General features: G+C 39.1%; 1 protein-coding gene across 4 annotated transcripts in view; it reads right to left on the bottom strand.

Moving 5' to 3' along the window:
* The window catches only part of NRCAM (neuronal cell adhesion molecule), a 99,443-nt gene that overhangs the window by 5,000 nt on the left and 75,709 nt on the right, over positions 1 to 18,734 (bottom strand). For all 4 annotated transcript variants that reach the window (XM_007455342.1, XM_007455344.1, XM_007455345.1 and 1 more), the window contains 2 exons: positions 7,113 to 7,244; positions 5,859 to 5,937 (listed from right to left, as the gene is read on the bottom strand). In XM_007455342.1, the coding sequence (XP_007455404.1) occupies positions 5,859 to 5,937; positions 7,113 to 7,244 (211 nt within the window). The remainder of the gene's footprint in view (positions 1 to 5,858; positions 5,938 to 7,112; positions 7,245 to 18,734) is intronic.

Here is an 18,734-nt window from a genome sequence, read left to right as displayed (position 1 = left end):
CGCAGGCTCAGCGGCCATGGCTCACGGGCCCAGCCGCTCCGCGGCATGTGGGATCTTCCCGGACCGGGGCCCGAACGCGTGTCCCCTGCATCGGCAGGCGGACTCTCAACCACTGCGCCACCAGGGAAGCCCTATATTGCTCTTTAGATTCAATTTATTTCCAATAAAAACACAGTAGGTTTTTATGTGGATCTCGGCAAGCTGATTCTAAGATGTATATGTACATGAAAAGGGCCAAGAATATCTAAAAACTTCTGTAGGAAGAATCACAAAGTTGGAGGATTTGACCTACCAGCTACCAAGACTCACTCAAAGCTACTGTATTAAGACAGTGTAGTTTTGGGGCAGAGGTAGACAAATTGATCAGTGGAATAGAATACAAGGAGATCTTTTTTTGGCTTTATTCCTACATCAAATTTTCATGTCATCATAACTGGAATCATTTTAAAAATCCTATTTTCCAATCATTTGCTGGTACAAAGAAATATAATTGACTTTTATGTTAATTTTGTGTCAGGCAACATTACTAAACTCTCTTATGAATTCTAATATTTTCCTGCAGATTCATTTGGATTTTTATACACACAATCACACCAGTCATGAATAATGGCCAGGGAAGGGGCTCCCTGGAAACATCCTTTCCAGCTTAATGGCCATAGTGGATGAGAATCTACAACAACATGGGCTGTGCTTGAAAGAAGAGAAGTAAAGAAAAGGGATGCTCTACCCACAAACAGAGTCTTTCCAGAAAAAGCTGTTCAAAGGCATCTCAAGATCTTTTTAAGACTTTTTAGAAAGTGGTGTGATGTAATGTCCTACTTCAGGAATTACAATCTGGTTAAATGAGAAAAATGTATATGAGGCACCAGCACAGTGCCTGGCATGTGATTTGTACCTAACAAATCACCACCTGCCATCACACCTCTTCTCTCCACTCCAGACCCCACCTCAGAGAGATATTTTTTCTAAGAAATCCCTTGTATAACACTCACACTTAGAACTTTCCAGATGTGATGAGCAATGACAAGTCTCTGCTGAAGCTCTGGATGAGTGCTTGCCTCTTTTCATCTCAAAGGTGAATTTTCAAATGAAAGAGAATTTTCAAATGAAAGAGTAAGTCAACTATTTTTGACATTGTGCCAAGGGAAGCTGCTTGGTCAAGTTTAAGTGTGAAAGGATAGTTTCCCAAATGAGAGGAATTTAGAAGTTACAGAAGATGATTGAATAGTCACATCCCTATTTAGCTATACAGTATTCAAAGCTTAAAAAAATTAATCTACATTTTTATAAGAATTTTTTAAGGACAGGAGGTGTCGGATGTTCTTAGCCTAGAATGTCAAAGATTGAACAAATTTCAAAATAAGTAATAAAACAGTCATAAAATAGTATATACAGCCATAAAATATATTTTTTGATACTTACATCCACGATTATCTTTATTCATTGCTATAAGTTGTGCCATGAAAGGAATGTTCAAAACTCAGCTCCTGAATTACTCCCTCTGGGAAGATTTCTTGTGCCACCTCCTTCAAGGCCATGCACTTGGCTTTGGCTTCCTGCCCCTGCCCCCTTGGTGCCTCAGCAGTATCCCTTCCCTTTCATAGCACTCTTCACACTATGCTCAGATTGTTCTTTCACTTCCCTGCATCCCTCACTAGACTATAAACTAGTGAGATAACATTCTATTGGTTTTAATATCCCCATAGCCTAGCATACAGTAGGCACTCAATAAATACTGGTTGAATGAATTCATTGTAAAATAACAATAAAAGAGACAGTGGACATTTTGGAGATTCTTCAAAATTCTAACTTTAACATGTTTTTCATTTCTTCTTCATCAATTTTTTTTTTTTTTTTTTTTTTTTTTTTTTGCAGTACGCGGGCCTCTCACTGTGTGGCCTCTCCCGTTGCGGAGCACAGGCTCCGGACGCGCAGGCTCAGCGGCCATGGCTCATGCACCCAGCCGCTCCGCGGCACGTGCCATCCTCCTGGACCGGGGCACGATCCCGTGTCCCCTGCATCGGCAGGCGGACTCTCAACCACTGCACCACTAGGGAAGCCCTTCATCAATTTTATGATGTGAAACAAAGCATCGAAACATACTCTTTCCTTTCCCTTACCCTAAAGAATGAATTTTAGGGAGTTCACTTTTTCTCAGAAGCACTTTGTTCAGGATTGTGCACACAGAAGGTATCCATTGAATGTCTGCTGAGTAAAATGCGGCAATGATGGATACATCTGTGATCGTTGGGTCTGATTTTCCTGTAGTCACCATCTTACCATGGCCAAACCATACTGCAGGGTTTTTTTTTGACACTGACGACCCAAACACTCCCTGTAAAAGTCTGTCATTATTTATACTGCTCACATATCAGTTTATGTCTGTGGGCAGAATAAATCTGAAGTATATAACAAATGCAACACATCTTCACATCATCCAAGCCTTACGAGCACGGGTTAACATGCTTGCAGCAGGGTCAAGTTCATGTGACAGGCTTCTCATGCCAAGAGCCTCCATTTATGGTATGAATTCAAGTACCACGGTCATGTGGCTTATGACCTGTGTTCATTCTGGTTTTTAAAGGAATGGATCTGAAGAATAAAAAAAATACTTACACGGTTGGTTGCATTGTTTCTCTGATTTTTCTATATGCTAGTAAGGGTGCAGATCCTACTCTCTGTATAATTAAAGAAACAAACAAAGAAAGCTGCAGGCTTCCACCAGAGGGTGACTGCTTGGGGGTGGGTGTTGGAGTGAGGGTACAAGATTAGAGCACATGAAAAAAACATCAAATTTGGCCACTGAAGTTCCATCCCTCTTTTCACTATGAAATACCTGCTGGCTCAGAGCCAACCATGTAGAAATGGTTTCATCTTCAAGCCTGAGAACGAGCAAATCATCAACAGAATTCATTTACATGTAGGCAACAGCCCTGATTTTGTGTGTGTCTGTGTGTGATCAGCATATTAATTTATTTTCAGAATGAAAAAGAATAAGAATCAATAAATAATACAGAACTCAAAATATCTAGAAGGTACAAAGCAGAGAAGGGACTCTTGTAATTGAGGGAGAAGGGTGACATTTAAATGTATTATTTAAAAAATTCTGTAATAAACAGTTGGAACCATTTTCATTCAGTATGACATCTATGAAATGAAAGGTCTTTTAGTTTTTTTCAGTAGAAAAGAAACCAAAGGGAAAAAATTCTGAGGTCCTGTCAGGAAGTCACAGGACGAAGCCACCTCTGTAGCAAAGGGTGGCTGGGTGTTTTCACAAGTGATTTCACTTGTGACACTGTCCTTATGAATTTTCAGCTTCAGTGAAAAAAAGTCACTGAGTTGTGTTTCAGGTTTAAGACACCCGTCAGAACCTTATTTCCTTTGGCAACTCCCAGATCAATGGAATTACATGTTTTTTTTTTTTCTTCACACACGAACCAATGTGTGTGTACTCGGTAAGCCCAAGGAAAAATCTTTCTCTTCTGAGAAACTCAAGGCATAAGGTAAAGACAGCCATATGAAAATGCTTCACAAACATCTCACATATGAATTAACACCAAATAAATATGACCAAATAAATGTAAACACAGTAATAATGAGGCCAGTAACAAAATATTTGCTGTGTACTGCTCTGAAACCCCAAATCACATTAAAACTCATTAGCAGATAGTTTGCAAAGGAGCACAGAAGTCACAGAGCTAGAACTCTTTGGAGATCATCTCGTACTTCGACAACTCTATCGTTTTATAGATGAAAAAAATGAGACAGATTAAACGTCATATCTAAAGAAATCAAGGGTAGTGGCTGAGTTGACAGTAAAACTAAGTCTCTTGATTCCAGATGAGTTCACATTTAACTTCAATTTCAATCACGTTTTAATGGAGTAGGCAGCAGACGGACCCTGAGAAAGTCATATCACATCAGATCATGGTTTCACATCACTCTAAGAGCAAGCTGACATTTGAGACGCATGGAGTAAGCAGTACATTGCCAGATTCATTTGGGCATGATAATGTAGAACAGAAACCCATCACCATGTGAAGAATCTATGGAGTGCAATGGTTTGTTTTCAGTTCATGCAAATACATGATATTTTCAGGTTATATTAAAGATCCAGCTTTAGCACTACAAATAAGGGAGTGGTGTGCATACCCTGGGTAGAATTCTAGTCACAGGAACACTAAAAATAACAAGTTATTTAGTAATTATGAGCTTCCCTGCTTTACAGGAGAAATGTGTAGAAGAGTGAATGAAATCAGCAAAGGTTTCAACTCACCCAACCTAAGGCCTGGCAACCCTAGGCTGTGGCCATCTGCAGGCCGCTTTAATGCACTATAAGACCTTGTGGGTGGACAGGTGGGGATGCTGATGAGGTTTTCATACCCTTTCAGTCTCAGAGTCAACATCTGACATCAAGACAACCCTCACTAGATGTTTTTCTGTATCCTAAGATACAGAATTCTGAAGAGTTTTAAAAATCACAGTCATCTCCTCTGAAAAGGGGATCAGAATGAAAGCTGAGGTGCCGAGATATATAGGAAAAACACTTGTATCTGCGTGGAGACTGGCGTGAATCTAATTTTGTAAAAAAATACACAGCTTTTCTCAATCAGTTCTCATATTTCTTATCCTTGGCATTATTTTGCCCCTTGTGATATTGACATGGAAACACCAAAAATGAGCTCTAAGACACATATCTTATTTGTAAATGTCATCTGGCAATCACAATAGTGACATATTTTATTTTACCTAAAAGCCTTTTCTTCCAGCAAAAAATTTTTATGATATTTTCAAAGTACCAGCAGCTAACATTATTAATAAACTCTTGCATCTGTCATCAATTTCATTCATTTCTGCTCTTGCTTTGATTATTTATTTCTTTGGATATAAGGAATATCATTAGGGTTTATTTTACAAGTTGATCACTGAATAATGGATATGAAAAAAAGCCTCAGTACCGGCTCAGCGCATATTTCAAAGATTATACTTTATATAAACAAGAGGCTTATAGAAAGAAAGAACACTGTGCAAAGGCATTTGATTAACAGATGTATTCTTTTGGAACACCAAAATCCCAATCTTTTAAATGAATAAATATATCTTTTGTTTTTGTTTTTGAACATATCTAAAATAACCGCTTATCTCTCTTTAAAAAGACCTATACCCCCTAGGCAAGAATATCTTTGTTTAAACAGTTTCTTTCTTCCTTTTTTTTTTTTTTTAAAAAAGTATTTAGCACATAGGTTACATTAAATTTGTCCTTAAAGACAGAGCCAAGCCAAGAATGTTTTAGCAAAACCCTGTGAGTTAATACACTGCCTCCAGGGCTGTGATATTTCTTAATAATTAACGGCTTCTAAAACAGCCTGGTCATCATTACATGATTAATAGGAGGGGGTACAGGTACCTGTTTTGGAAAAAAGCCTTCAAATCCTAGACGAAAAAGTAACATAAATTTTACAAAAGCACTGCTTAGAGAATGACAAAGATAGTTTGTTTGCTTTACAATGCAGGTTTGTAGGGTCTTTATTGTTGTTTTAACTCTTATTATCACACACAAGCTTTTCTATGTTGATCAATTACAGCAAGGGTCTCTGGAAAATAGGACAGAGTGGAAGATATTCCATCCTCAAACCTACCACTAAGATGGAAATTTATTTTTTAATGAAAGTGAGATTATTTTAACTGTGCGGGGTGTGTAAACATTTAGACACGCAAGTGTTTCTAAACTAATTTTTGAGATAAATAGGAAATCCTAGGCAGAGTGCACTCCTGGCTGAATCCCATTCTAGGGAGACTGAGTGTGGTGTCTCTTCAGGGCAGGGAGGATGAAGCGTGGCTGAGAAGCAGGGGCTCACCTGTATTCTCCAAAAGTGCCATCATCTTCCTTCATAGGTTGGATTTCAGGATCCGCATGGGCATCTTCCTTTTCTTTAACTAAAAAAAATTCCAAAATGACATTATTATCTATTGATCCTGTGTTTCCTTATTCAACGTTTTTAGGAGTGCACTCTATGAGATATACAGCAGTAGGAGATAATTCTATACACCATAGAGTTATACAACCAGATGTATCATGTGGCTATTTATTTACTTGCCATGTGGCTTGCAGATCTTAGTTCCCTGACCAGGGATTGAACCCGGGCCACGGCAGCGAAAGCCCGGAATCCTAACCACTAAGCAACCAGGGAACCCCCTATGCATATATTTTGATGTTCTAGTCTCTTGGAGATAAATTCGTAGAATGAACATCTAATTAACATACAAAGTTGACTTCATATAAAAAGCATTTTGGGGGCTTCCCTGGTGACGCAGTGGTTGAGAGTCCGCCTGCCGATGCAGGGGACACGGGTTCGTGCCCTGGTCCGAGAAGATCCTACATGCCGCGGAGCGGCTGTGCCCATGAGCCATGGCCGCTGAGCCTGCACGTCCGGAGCCTGTGCTCCGCAACGGGAGAGGCCATAACAGTGAGAGGCCCGCGAACCGCAGAAAAAAAAAAAAAAGCATTTTGGCACAAGTCTCTTACTCACCTGCTAAAGGAATAAGTCTGAAGCTTCTAAGATTTCCCTCTATTTTACCAATCTATCTATTAACTATTCATGGTTACAAATTGTTTTTGTAAATCTAATTTTTTGCAGATATTTCTCTGCCACTGGAGGGGAAATGGCCAGGTAAAGAAAATAGAAACTCACTGGATCCACTAAATTGTACAAAACACTAACCATATAGGGAAGGCAACAGTACACATCATGATATCAAGATCCAGTTCATGCATCACTTCCTCTGGAAAACTTGAGGTACCTTCTCCCTCTGCCTGTTGGCTTTAGGTGCTAATTCAGCACCTATGACTCATGTAAAGCCTAAGGAAGCAGAGTCACTAAGACCTTCAGAGGACTGATTCATCTGCTCCCCCAAGTGTCTTCTGATCCTTGGCAATGTTGAGTCTTCCATTACATACAAAGGGATCAAAAATTGTTTGAACAGAAAGTCCAAATGTATGGCTCTTGGGAGGATACACTTATTGCAATCTCTGTGATTACTCTCATGATTTCTTTTTAGTTTAATGGATCATCATGCAGCATTATACAGCAATTTCAATCTTTCTTTCTTACCTGGATATTTACCACCTTTGTTTCTTCTGATGAAGCAAACAATCAGCAAAATTAAGATCAGGAGAGCGACAGCACACATTAGACCAATGAACCAGCCCTGAGTTGCTATATCCACCTGCCGGCTTGCCATTGCTGGAAAACAAATCAACGGCGTCAGTGTGAATGGGTCAAGGGGGCGGTGACAACTGTTGTAGTCACTTGTAGTAAAAAAAAAACTGCCATAGTACATAAGCTTTTCTATATTTTACATGTGGCCCCCCCTTGGAATCTGTCAGTTATCAGTCCGGTGTTACATAAATACTTAACTCTGAAAAATCTTCAATAATTAAAACAATTCAAATAGAGAAATCCGACTGCTAACACCATTCAATGCTAACAAACCCTGCTGAGCATTGTGTTCATAGTTATTTTCACTACATATTTTCAACAGAAACACAGTCCCAAACCAATTAAAATTTTTACTGTTTATGGGATAAATTGTACATTAAGTACAATGATTAAGAATAGAAAACCATTTTAAACAGAACAGAATGTATACATCTAATTGAGTATTTTTCTTTCAAAGGAACCACTTTGGGAGGCTAAAATATCATTGCAATGATGTTGCAATTTTTCCAAATGTGTTGGAAACCTTCTGTTTAAAAATGAAACTTTCCACACATGAAACCTGTCCACATAAGATAACCAACCTTATTATTTTCTATAACACCTCGACTTGCACCCAAAATATTACTTAGATTTGTTTTTCATCTCGTTTGTTATTCATCTCATTTATAAGAGTTGGTTCTGAAAGATCTGGGGAAATTTCTGAAAAATCCTATTTACCCTCAAAGGATCAGTAAGCAATATTCAATATCATTCAGAATCCAATCAAAAGACTCTGAGATATATCTTGATCAGTGGTGTCATTATCGGAATAAGTGGCCAGTTTAGAAAGAAAATACTCATTCACATGTATACATGTACTTTAAGTCTTCCTCTATTCTGTATTGAGTCAAATAATGTGAAGCCCCTTATTCAACCAATCATAGTATGCAAATCTCCTACGAAAAACACAGAATAATGAGCATTACCAGTATTATTCAAAAGTGTCAATCAAATGGGACAAAGTGCAGCATCAATGGCTATTCAGACAAGCCCATGAGAATTTGTTGAAAACACTGGTATGAATCTTTTTTAAAAAGGTCTTGATTTTTTTCTCTTTTGACCATAATCAAGGTAAAAGGTTTTCTTTTTTTTTTAATTCAGAAGAATGCCTATATCATTCTTTTTTGATTCAATTTCTTCTGAATCCATTTAACATGGTTGGGTTAGATGTATGTGATTGCTGGATGCAGAAAGAAGCATGGCGACACCTATCCCAGGTTCTGCTCTATGCTGCAAAAATAGCACCTCATTGCCTTTTTTCTCCACCCAAAGGATAGGGAGAAAAATGGAATGCTTAAAATCAAGTGTGAAGAGAAATGTGAAAAATATGTGGATGTGTGTTGAAGAAATAAAATGAGAAGTGGAAATACATTCTCTGGAATATAAATCAAATTGCCAGTAGCCTTTCCCCAATAGCCCCTTGTGTCTCATTGGTTATCGGGGTTTTGAGTTGTATCATCATTGGATACAACTGAAACATGAGGATGGGCAGGGCTCCCCTACCATACACGTACCATAACCATCATCGGGATGAAGATGAAAACAATGATAACGGGCGCTAGCATTTTGAAACTTATTCTATACTAGGCACTGTGATGAGGGCAAAATCTCATTCAGTCTTCACAAAAATCCTGTGAGGTAGGCATGAGGAATAAACCCATGCTCAGAACGGGTAAAGACCTTGCCTGAGAGCTGGAGCTTCACCCAAGACTGCGGACTCCAAAGAACATGGTACCAGCCATCATGTGCTACTGCTATAATGCACTGATGTCCAGGCATCAACTCTGCAGAAGTCTTTACAGAGAATAAAATGTTGTAGGGACTTTCTACCTTTGAAATATTTTAAAAGTCCATCAGTACATACTCTTGGGGAACACAGTTCTGTCAATTCACACATGGTCTCTGACAGGTACATTTTCTTTGAAACTGAACCAAAAATCAACTGGTGTAAGTCTATGGAGCATTTGATTGAAGTTACAGAGTCCTTGTTTTTAATAAGCTTAATGATTTACAGCCCTTTAATAAACAGTATCTACATTTACATTTTTCATCTAATTGAATGCAACTGATAAGGGAAAATGGCAATAAGATCCTCAAGTATCAGCATAGACACTGTCTTAATAGAGATGGTAACTGCCAAAATTGAACTGCCGGCTGGCGGTTTGCAGCTATGCAACTATGCACAAAGTAGAAATGTTTCTTGACAGTTGATAAGGGAACATCCAAGTTGACTTTGAATTTTCTCCCCTATGTCTAAAGAAAAAAGTTTCAAATATGTCACTATACCATTTATTTAAGACTGGGCGGCCACAGTATGTTAAGAGGTGCACGTATACGCATGCTCACACACGTATACATACACACACACAAACGCACCAGAAGTTGATATAAAACAAAAATTATGTAAGTGAAAATAGCTTCTATTGATTTCCCATCCATATAAAAAGGGATCTGAAGCCCAGAATGACTATAAGAGGCTCCAAGTGTTCCCAGGACATTCCAAAATCATCTTAACTACAGATGCATATACAAACCCAAGTCATGGGCACCACTGTGCATCTCTCTCTCTCTCTCTCTCTCTCTCTCTCACACACACACACACACACACACACACACACACACACACACATAATGAAGCCTGTGGGTGGGTAATATAGTAGGATTGGGTAGGAAACTGACAGAGGACAGTCCCTTTATTAAAAACTTTTACAGGGCTTTCCTGGTGGCGCAGTGGTTGAGAGTCTGCCTGCCGATGCAGGGGACTCGGGTTCGTGCCCCGGTCCGAGAAGATCCCACGTGCCGCAGAGCGGCTGTGCCCGTAAGCCATGGCCGCTGAGCCTGCGCGTCCGGAGCCTGTGCTCCGCAACGGGAGAGGCCACTGGCAACAGTGAGAGGCCCGCGTACCGCAAAAAAACAAAACAACAACAACAACAAAAAACTTTTACAGTAAAATTATATTCATGTATTACTTGAATAAGCCATAGAGCAACACATTAAACAAATAGACAAATATAAAGAACCCGAAAACAGAAAAGAAGCCAGGGGCATGAAATTGATTTTGTTTCCTAGAAGTTAGTCTTAACAACAATCTTGTCCATCACATTGCTTGTTGTCTCATGTTTAACCTGTGCTGTGTGGAAGTAGGTCTCTGAGGAAAACGTCCTTGAGTACTTAGAATAAGAGAACACAGAAGACAACAGACTCACAGACTTAGAAAACAAAGTTAAGGTCACCAAAGGGGAAAGGTGGGGAGAGGGATAAACTGGGAGGTTGGGATGGACATATACCCACTGCTGTATTTAATAGATGACCATCAAGGGCCTACTGTACAGCACAGGGAACTCTGCTCAATATTCTGGGATAACCTAAATGGGAAAAGAATCTAAAAAAGAATGAATATATGTAAAACTGAATCACTTTGCTGTACACCTGAAACTAACACAACATTGTTAAACAACTATACTCCAATATAAAATAAAAACTAAAAAAAAATTTTAAAACATGGGAGAAAAAGAGTGAGATAAATGGCTATTTTTGAAGAATGCATTATGTATAAAAGTGTCCTGTTAAAATAGTTAGAAATGTTTAGAAAGGGAAAACAATGACCTTGGCCAAAGTTTGGAGGCAGTTGACCAAAAAAAACACAATCCACTAAAAAAAACACCCCAACTGTTGGGCCCAGTGAAAGCAAATCTGCTCTAAATCTTTTGTGAAAGGAGAGAAGAGACACAATGATTGAGGGAAGGAGGGGAGAAAGCAAGAAGAGGAGGTGGGGTCTTAACAAAAGTGTGGGTGAGAAGCATGACACCAGGACACTGCCTCTAGTCTCCTTTGATTTGTTTTCCAGTGTGTGCCATAGGAAAAGAAATTAAGAAATAGACCTTAAAAATCCAGACTAGCAAAGGCAGAGACGGTGTCATGCTAAGAAGATTCATAAAACAAGCACAGATGAAAGTCTAGAGTAGCTTCCTGAAATATGCAGAACTCAGAGAGAGAAGGAGCTCATTCACGCAAAGAGTTAAAAAATCAGCCAGGATGGTATGTTTCCACGCCAAGTACTGGCATTCACACCTCAAAACCTAGCTGGAGGAGCGAAAAGCAAGAGCAGCAGAAGACAATACTGTCGCCCTGGAGTTCATTCTTACAGGACAGACATAGAAACCGGAAGCACAAGGAAGTTGGATTAACAGTATTTGCTCCTAGAGGTAATATGTTAACTTAAGTCACTAGGGATTAATGGATATTTATCCTCTCACGTCAAAGGTGACAAGAAGTGGTTGTGGCCTTGTCCTATTTCTCCTTCGCTGGCACACAAGAATGGCCCACCCATGATCAGCTGCAGCTGTTACTTTAGGTATAGTAACACCGAAGACAAAATGTTTTTCTAAAGGGTTTGCCCTCTGTCCTAGAAGAGGACCAAAAAAATATGCCACAACTTGATTTTGTGGGTGGAATCCAATTCTAGCTAGATCTGCAAGGTGGGGAGTACACTGGGGCCATGAAGTGTGCTGGAAAGATGCCCCAAGGGCTGAACGGAGTGGTCATTTTTGAGACAACCTGTTCCCCTTGGGATGTGGGCCTCTGTGGCCCTGAACAGGGGTTGTAGTGAGAGCCTCTCCTTAGTGTTGAAAGGCTGAGCTCTCTGCGTTCTAGCTGGGCGACAGGGTAGGCCCTCTCCCTCTCATTACTGGTCGTTGACGTGAGATGTGAGTGGGTAGCAATATTGTCTCCTTCACAGGATTGTTGTAAGGACCGAATGAGAAAAGCCAAGAAAACCATTCACCTAGTACAGATTAGCTCTGAATAAATGCTAGGGCTGTTACTATTATTAGCATCCTAGCTGTAAATATGGGCAGAATATCTACTTGAGTTTTTAGTATTTTGAAATTAAAATCTCTCGATAATAACAAATACCTCATCACACCAGCTGTGAATGGATATTCCTCTTTTAAGTTTAAAACAGTATTTTCCTAGAACTCTGTACGCAAGTGGATATGAAAATCAAAAAAAAAAGGAAAAAAAATTCTTTCCTTAAGCATTATGATTTTAGCACATGAATATTTTTATAAAATATTTTAATATTACCTTTATTTAATAAGTTATTGACTATTACCTTTGGTTTCTTTCTGTTTTAAAAAACCACTCATGTTTGTATCTTTTCTAAATTAGAAGAAATGATTTTAAAAATCATAATGCTTGGGTAAGGAAAGACACACAAAAATATATTTTTGCCTAAAGGTTCTATAGGAAATTCAACATGCCCCCAAGAATGCATGAAGTGACTGAATATAACATGGTTTTATGAATCACAAAATGAACACACACCACACAACCTTTCTTAAAATTGAAGCAAGTGTGGATTGTTTTCCATCTTATGAGTAAATAGGAATATTCTTGCATCTTACAAGAACATTTTTATTTATTTTAGAAACTTTTTTCTTTATTTTAGAAACTGTAATATCCTTGTGTATTGTGATAACGTTCACATAACTAAAATATATACAGGCAGGCAAATATGGTATGATAATGAAATACATGCATTGAACAATTTCTTGTTCTACACCAGTTTAACGTTCTTTGCATCAGTTGTCTAACCCAAACTGCAGGGTTCTGCTGGATTACAGTCCATTCTGGCATAAAAAATTGTGACTTTATCAATGAGTTATTTCAGCTCTAAAGCATTTCAAAAATTCCATCCTAACTCCGAGGGAAAGTTTAGACATGTAAATGATGTGAAAAATTGAATCACCCAAATCATGTAGGTTAAGAATCATATTTCCCTCTGCTTTTGTAATGGTTTTGGCAATCGTGTGATTAGAAGATGATGTGCTCAATTCTGTAATTCATTTGATATAAAGAGCCAAAGATAATTAAGAACCCAACTCCCCACCCAACTGGGCCGCACAGTTGACATCCCTACCCAAAACACAGCTCCACCAGCACTCCCACCTCCAGCTGGAGCGGTGGGTGGCTTCACCTCTGACTGGGAGCCAGAAAGGGAGTGGTGTGTGCCTCACTTGGGCCTGTCTCAAACATACCCTCTGAACCCACAAAATCAGAGTCCCCGTCAGCACCAACTTGAATTTGGTATGCTCTTCCTGGCATTAGACCCTATAACCCAAAGAAGCTCCGAGAACCATTTAGTTTCTTTCCTCCGTTCTTCTTTGCCTATGGAAATTTTGCAAAAACAACACATTTGAATATTTTAAGGGAACAGAAGTCACTTAATGCTTCCAGAAAGGAAAATACACTTTATAAGCTAAAGACAAAATCTAGGGTGCTTCAGTTTATCATTTTAGATGATTATAAGTTGAGTCATGTCAAATAAATCAGTGAAAATGAAGAACTACATGAAAACGTCCTCAAAGAAAAATCGACTGGATATCAGGTTGCATTTTAATTGCATATATTCCCATTGGGTTAAATCTTTTTGATACAAAGGAAGCTTCTTGATCTCAACCTTGCCTTGTGAAATTATTGAGTTTCTCTAATGATATTTCTAAAAAGAACTGTTATACATTAAATAGCTGGATCAAACTATGGAAAGGATTGTTTTTTAAGGTTCACAAGATGAATCTTTCGGTAAACATAAATACCTTAAAATTTATCCAAGTTATAGATTCAACCTTTCCCAAGTATTGGTTTTTCTAAACCCATAGTTTTTGGGGTTTTTAAAATATTTATTTGCACGATAAAGGCCTAAACAGAAAGTTGGACTATATTCAACATTTTGTCACAAACATTCACTGGCCACCCAGCTCATTATGTGCAGAGCACACTTCATTAAGGAGGGGGCACTGGGTTCTCATGAGCTGCTGAAAAGTAAAGCTGCGCCATCTCCTCCTAGTAGATGTGGCCAGGATGTAGTAGAGCGTCTGACTTGGGAATCCATTAACACTGGAATATAATTATTCATTATTACTCTTGTTTACGAGTCATGGGTAAAGAACAGTTTTAGGTACCACAACCTGAAAATAACATATGCAATGGAACTTATTATGTCCCTTGTATTTAATAACATGAACCAAAGAGATTCCTAGTTAGGTATAAAATATATAGGTTGATGGCTCGCTCTGATTTTTTCAGATATATCTGATCCATTTATTTGGATCAAGTTATTTTTCAAGATGATCCACAGTACATCCTGAAAATGTTCTCAATCTCCTCAAATGCAGCCCCCAAATTAAAAACCGGGTAACAAAATCATTTCTTACTGCCAGCTACACCATATTCAACATAAACGTTCACATGCTCTGGTCCCTCATATTCCCAACTGATATTGGCTGAGGTCTCAGCAGTGGCAGTAGTAAGTTTGCTGATCCTGGGGTTTACTGCTTGAAGTAAATATACAATAGAAAAATAAAACAGACAGACAATCAAACTGTAAAACCGTGCACACACAACATGTAAAATAAGTTTAAGTACTCTGAAATTGTTCCAGTGAAATGAAATTAGAACTGACTGTTGAAATTCAGGGTTCCCTCTTACTTCACTTTCAGTACAGAAAGGGTTTTCATTTCTTAAACCACAGCATTAGGAAATAAATTAGTAATCAGAAATAATGAGTTCTATTGAATTAAAATGTATGAGTTCTGTGATGTGGGTCCTGAACAGTGTAAACTGTTGTCCATGAGAGACAGTCACAGGGAACATCAGAGTCTCCATTTGCTGACGTACAGCGCGAAGGGAGCCGCCAAACAATGCCGGGGGCAGAGGGCACAGAACATGGGAGACTGCAAGGTAAAACCCCATACTAGTGGCTGCTTTTCCACTCTATTTATCATCTCAGTGCAGGTCTTTAAGGAATTTGTGTTGGGTGAGAAAAAGATGCTCCTTAGAATACCAGCTTCTGACTTATTTTGAGTCACACATTTCTTTAAGAATCTGCCTCTAGGGAGCTCAGGGACCCCATGTGAGGAGCACCTACTCTGGAGAAGGTGGGTAGTTAGGGCACACTGGAAGAGAAGCTGCAAAAAAAAAAAAAAAAAAAATGGGGCTTTCCTGGTGGCTCAGTGGTTGAGAGTCCGCCTGCCGATGCAGGGGACACGGGTTCGTGCCCCGGGCCGGGAAGATCCCACATGCTGCGGAGCGGCGGGGCCCGTGGGCCATGGCCACTGAGCCTGCGCGTCGGGAGCCTGTGCTCCGCAACGGGAGAGGCCACAGCAGTGAGAGGCCCGCGTACCGCAAACAAACAAGCAAACAAACAAAAACAAACAACAAAAAAATGCCCAATACTCTTTATCGGAAGTGAAGAACCAAGAAATAAAAGGAAGAACTATTTCACTTGACACACCCCAGAGAGCAAGACGATCTTACCTGCCGAGTGTTCGTTATATATCATGTTCTGAAAAATCATAGTGCAATCTAAATGGCTGCCTGAAACACCAAATTATGGAGCCTGCGCGATGCTACACGCTTTTCACCTAGTTAAGATGACATCTACAGTCGTTAAAAGATGTTATTTGGCTACCTAAGCCTGACAATTCCATCAGCCTTTCCTCAATAGCCTAAAGTAAAAATGACATATTTACAGCTATGTTAACTTGGATACTTAAGCAATGATAAGATCAATTATTATCCCTGGGAAAACATCCTAGGATAGTAAACCAGAAAGCATGAATGGGCTACTCAGACTCTAAAATTCCCAAGTATGTTATATAATTTAGAAGCTAAAGCCCTCTACTGCAACAAATTCGATGAAATAGCCTTTCTTGGGATCAAAAAGAGAAGTATATTAAAGAAATTCAATAATGCATTTGACCTCTGTGATCTAATGCACCATCACATATATACTGTGTGCCCCTCTGTGCTAAGCGTGGGAAACAGCAGAAAACAAAACTGATTATGGAATTATATATAGTCTTTCTGTGGACCTAAGTGACTTCAGTTGTCTGAGGTTCTCCTCTTAAAGGAATAATGATAGGAATATGATCAATCAACAGAGACATATTTACAACAGTACTAATGAACATGTGTGGAAAACATCAGTGGCAAAGACCCCAGGCAAAACATTACTTTTCTTTAAACATTTTTGGAATCATGAAACTGAGGAATTTAGTCTTGGGGTAACTATGGAAGACGTTCAAGGCAGAACCATACCTTCCAACAGAAGAGCAATCAGCTTATTTTTAAAGACACCCAGAGAAGACAGAGCAATTTCCTAAGGTTATGCGGTTTGGCCCCTTTTATCATGGAGAATTCTAACCCTCCTTGCTTTTAATACCCACTCATGCACTTACTGAACTCTCACTGAGCACCTATGACATGCCAGGCAATGTTTCCTTGGATGTGCTAGTGTCATTTCTCCTGTAGGCTTTCTTAAATCTGTATCTAATCTCTCTTCCTACTCTAAGTCTTTCTTTGTACAGCCCACCAGCGTGGTTACCTACGTTTTAGCTTCCGAAACTACATCTCTGATCCTGTCACTTCCCTGTTTCAAATGTGGATGGCTTACCTCTGCCCGCAGGTGGACCACTGGGTATAACCCAAACATCCTGTGGATTTTTAAACCCCATGCCTTGGCTTATTCCCTCTCCTAAGAATTTATACACCCCACCCCCCTGACTCATCTGCCAAAATTCTACCCGTCCTTCAAGTTCTATATTACTTTCTTTGGGAAGCTTTTCCTGATCCTGTTTGGCAAAATAAATGGCTCACTCCTCTAAGCTCAGGTAACATTTTGCTCAAATTCCATCTCTTTTCACTCCTTTTTTATGTGTTGTCTTACCTGCCAGACTGTAAGCACACCAAAGGCAGAGTCTGCCTTACTGTGCTAACACACAGTGTCTTAAAAAAGGCTGATGATTTTTATGGGCCAGATAGACATGAGCTGTTGATTGACTGAAACTTCTATATAGTTGGAGATTTTTGTTTTGTTTGTTTGTTTGGTTTGGTTTGGTTCAGACCAAATAAAGTTGTGAACTTTAAACTTGAGTTTTACTCACTGGCCTTGTTTCTTGACCTAAGTGGTAGCTGTGCAGTGGACTCTGGTATAATGATACAGTGAGAGTCTGACCACAGAGAGGATTCGTCACCAGCGCCTCACTGCCCTCCTCTGCTCTGTCCTGTTCGACCACAGTTGGCTGCTAATTAGGTCAAGAGCCAGGTTCAGTTCCTGACTTTCCAGTTAGTTTCTCCCTATTCCTGTGCCCCAACTAGTCACCTCACAAAAGTGTCCTGGTGACTGGTCCCAAGGTGAGAAAGCAGATAATAATCCACATATAAAGCAGTGTCCATCCATCAGCAATACTGGGACCATAAGTCAAATCCATTATCTGCGTGTTTTCAGTTCATTTCTATAGATGCCTTCACAGGTCTATTTCCTAGAACCCCAGACCCTGAAGTTATTTAAAGGGACAAAGAAATTGAACAAAAGGAGCCAAACATCTACTGTTTCTTACACTGATATTGAGAGTTTTGACCAAACAAAGACACAGACCAAAAGAAGTGACTCCTTAAGATTTCGAGTACCTATTTCCATGCTCAAACTGAGGATAATGGTAAGGAAATGGCATAATACAGCTAACTGAACTCTCCCGGCTTCTACTTCATGGTTTAGATAATCATTTTGTAGTTGTACACAAAATGTATACAATGTAATTGTATATTTGGAAGCTTGGGTTTCATTCACATCTCTTAAAATCTGTAAGAAAATTTAAAAATGTAAACTCCAAGCCATCTCTTTTCCTCTCTTCAGAAGTGAATGAAAATCCCTAGAGGCTGATGCTTCTATAGCCAAGGATATCACACCTCTTTTCTCTCAATGGTTCATCTCTTACTTAATCTCTTTCATGTTCCTTCAAATTAAAATATAAAAAATTATAAATATATATATATAAGATATATTAAAAATACTAAAATTGGGAAGGATTGTGGAGACCTTTTATTTTTCTTGTCTCCCAGAGAGAGTCCCTAAACTCTACACAAAGAAGGAAAACAGAGAAGAGGACAGAATTCATTCCTAGATTGAAAAAAGAAATATTTTTAAGGAAGGGAAACCCAGGGAAACAAATTATTCTCAAGCAGTTAAACGTCTCATCATGGTAAAATATTATCATTTTATGTAAGCAATGTTTACTTACTGATGCACTATTAAATGAAACAATATAAAGATTTAGCTTTGTTAAAAAAAATTGAAACACCATTTCTCTTTTTATCTGAGTTCCACCAGATTTTAACACTGGGGGCTTTAGGAACCTTCGGAGACTCTCTTTTTGCTTGTCTCTATAATCAGAAGTAATTCACAATTCAATTTAGTAACATCAAATGGTAAAACCTCCACTATATCAACTGACATTTCTTTTAGTTAGTCTGAATTCGTTAAAATCAGCGGGTGACGTTTTTTTCCAGGGGCATGCACGTCCTCTTCCAATATGACAAGTCAACGGAAAACACAAACTGCCCTGCTGCAGCTCAATTAATCGGCTACTGCCTCTAGGCTGAGCCCCAGTGACATGGCCACTGCACAGGGAAAGA

The sequence above is a fragment of the Lipotes vexillifer genome, unplaced genomic scaffold (genome assembly GCF_000442215.2).
Source record: "Lipotes vexillifer unplaced genomic scaffold, Lipotes_vexillifer_v1.1 scaffold234, whole genome shotgun sequence".
Lineage (NCBI taxonomy): Eukaryota > Metazoa > Chordata > Mammalia > Artiodactyla > Lipotidae > Lipotes > Lipotes vexillifer.
The sequence above is the reverse complement of the archived record's forward strand: the minus strand, read 5'-3'. Positions and strand labels throughout refer to the sequence as shown.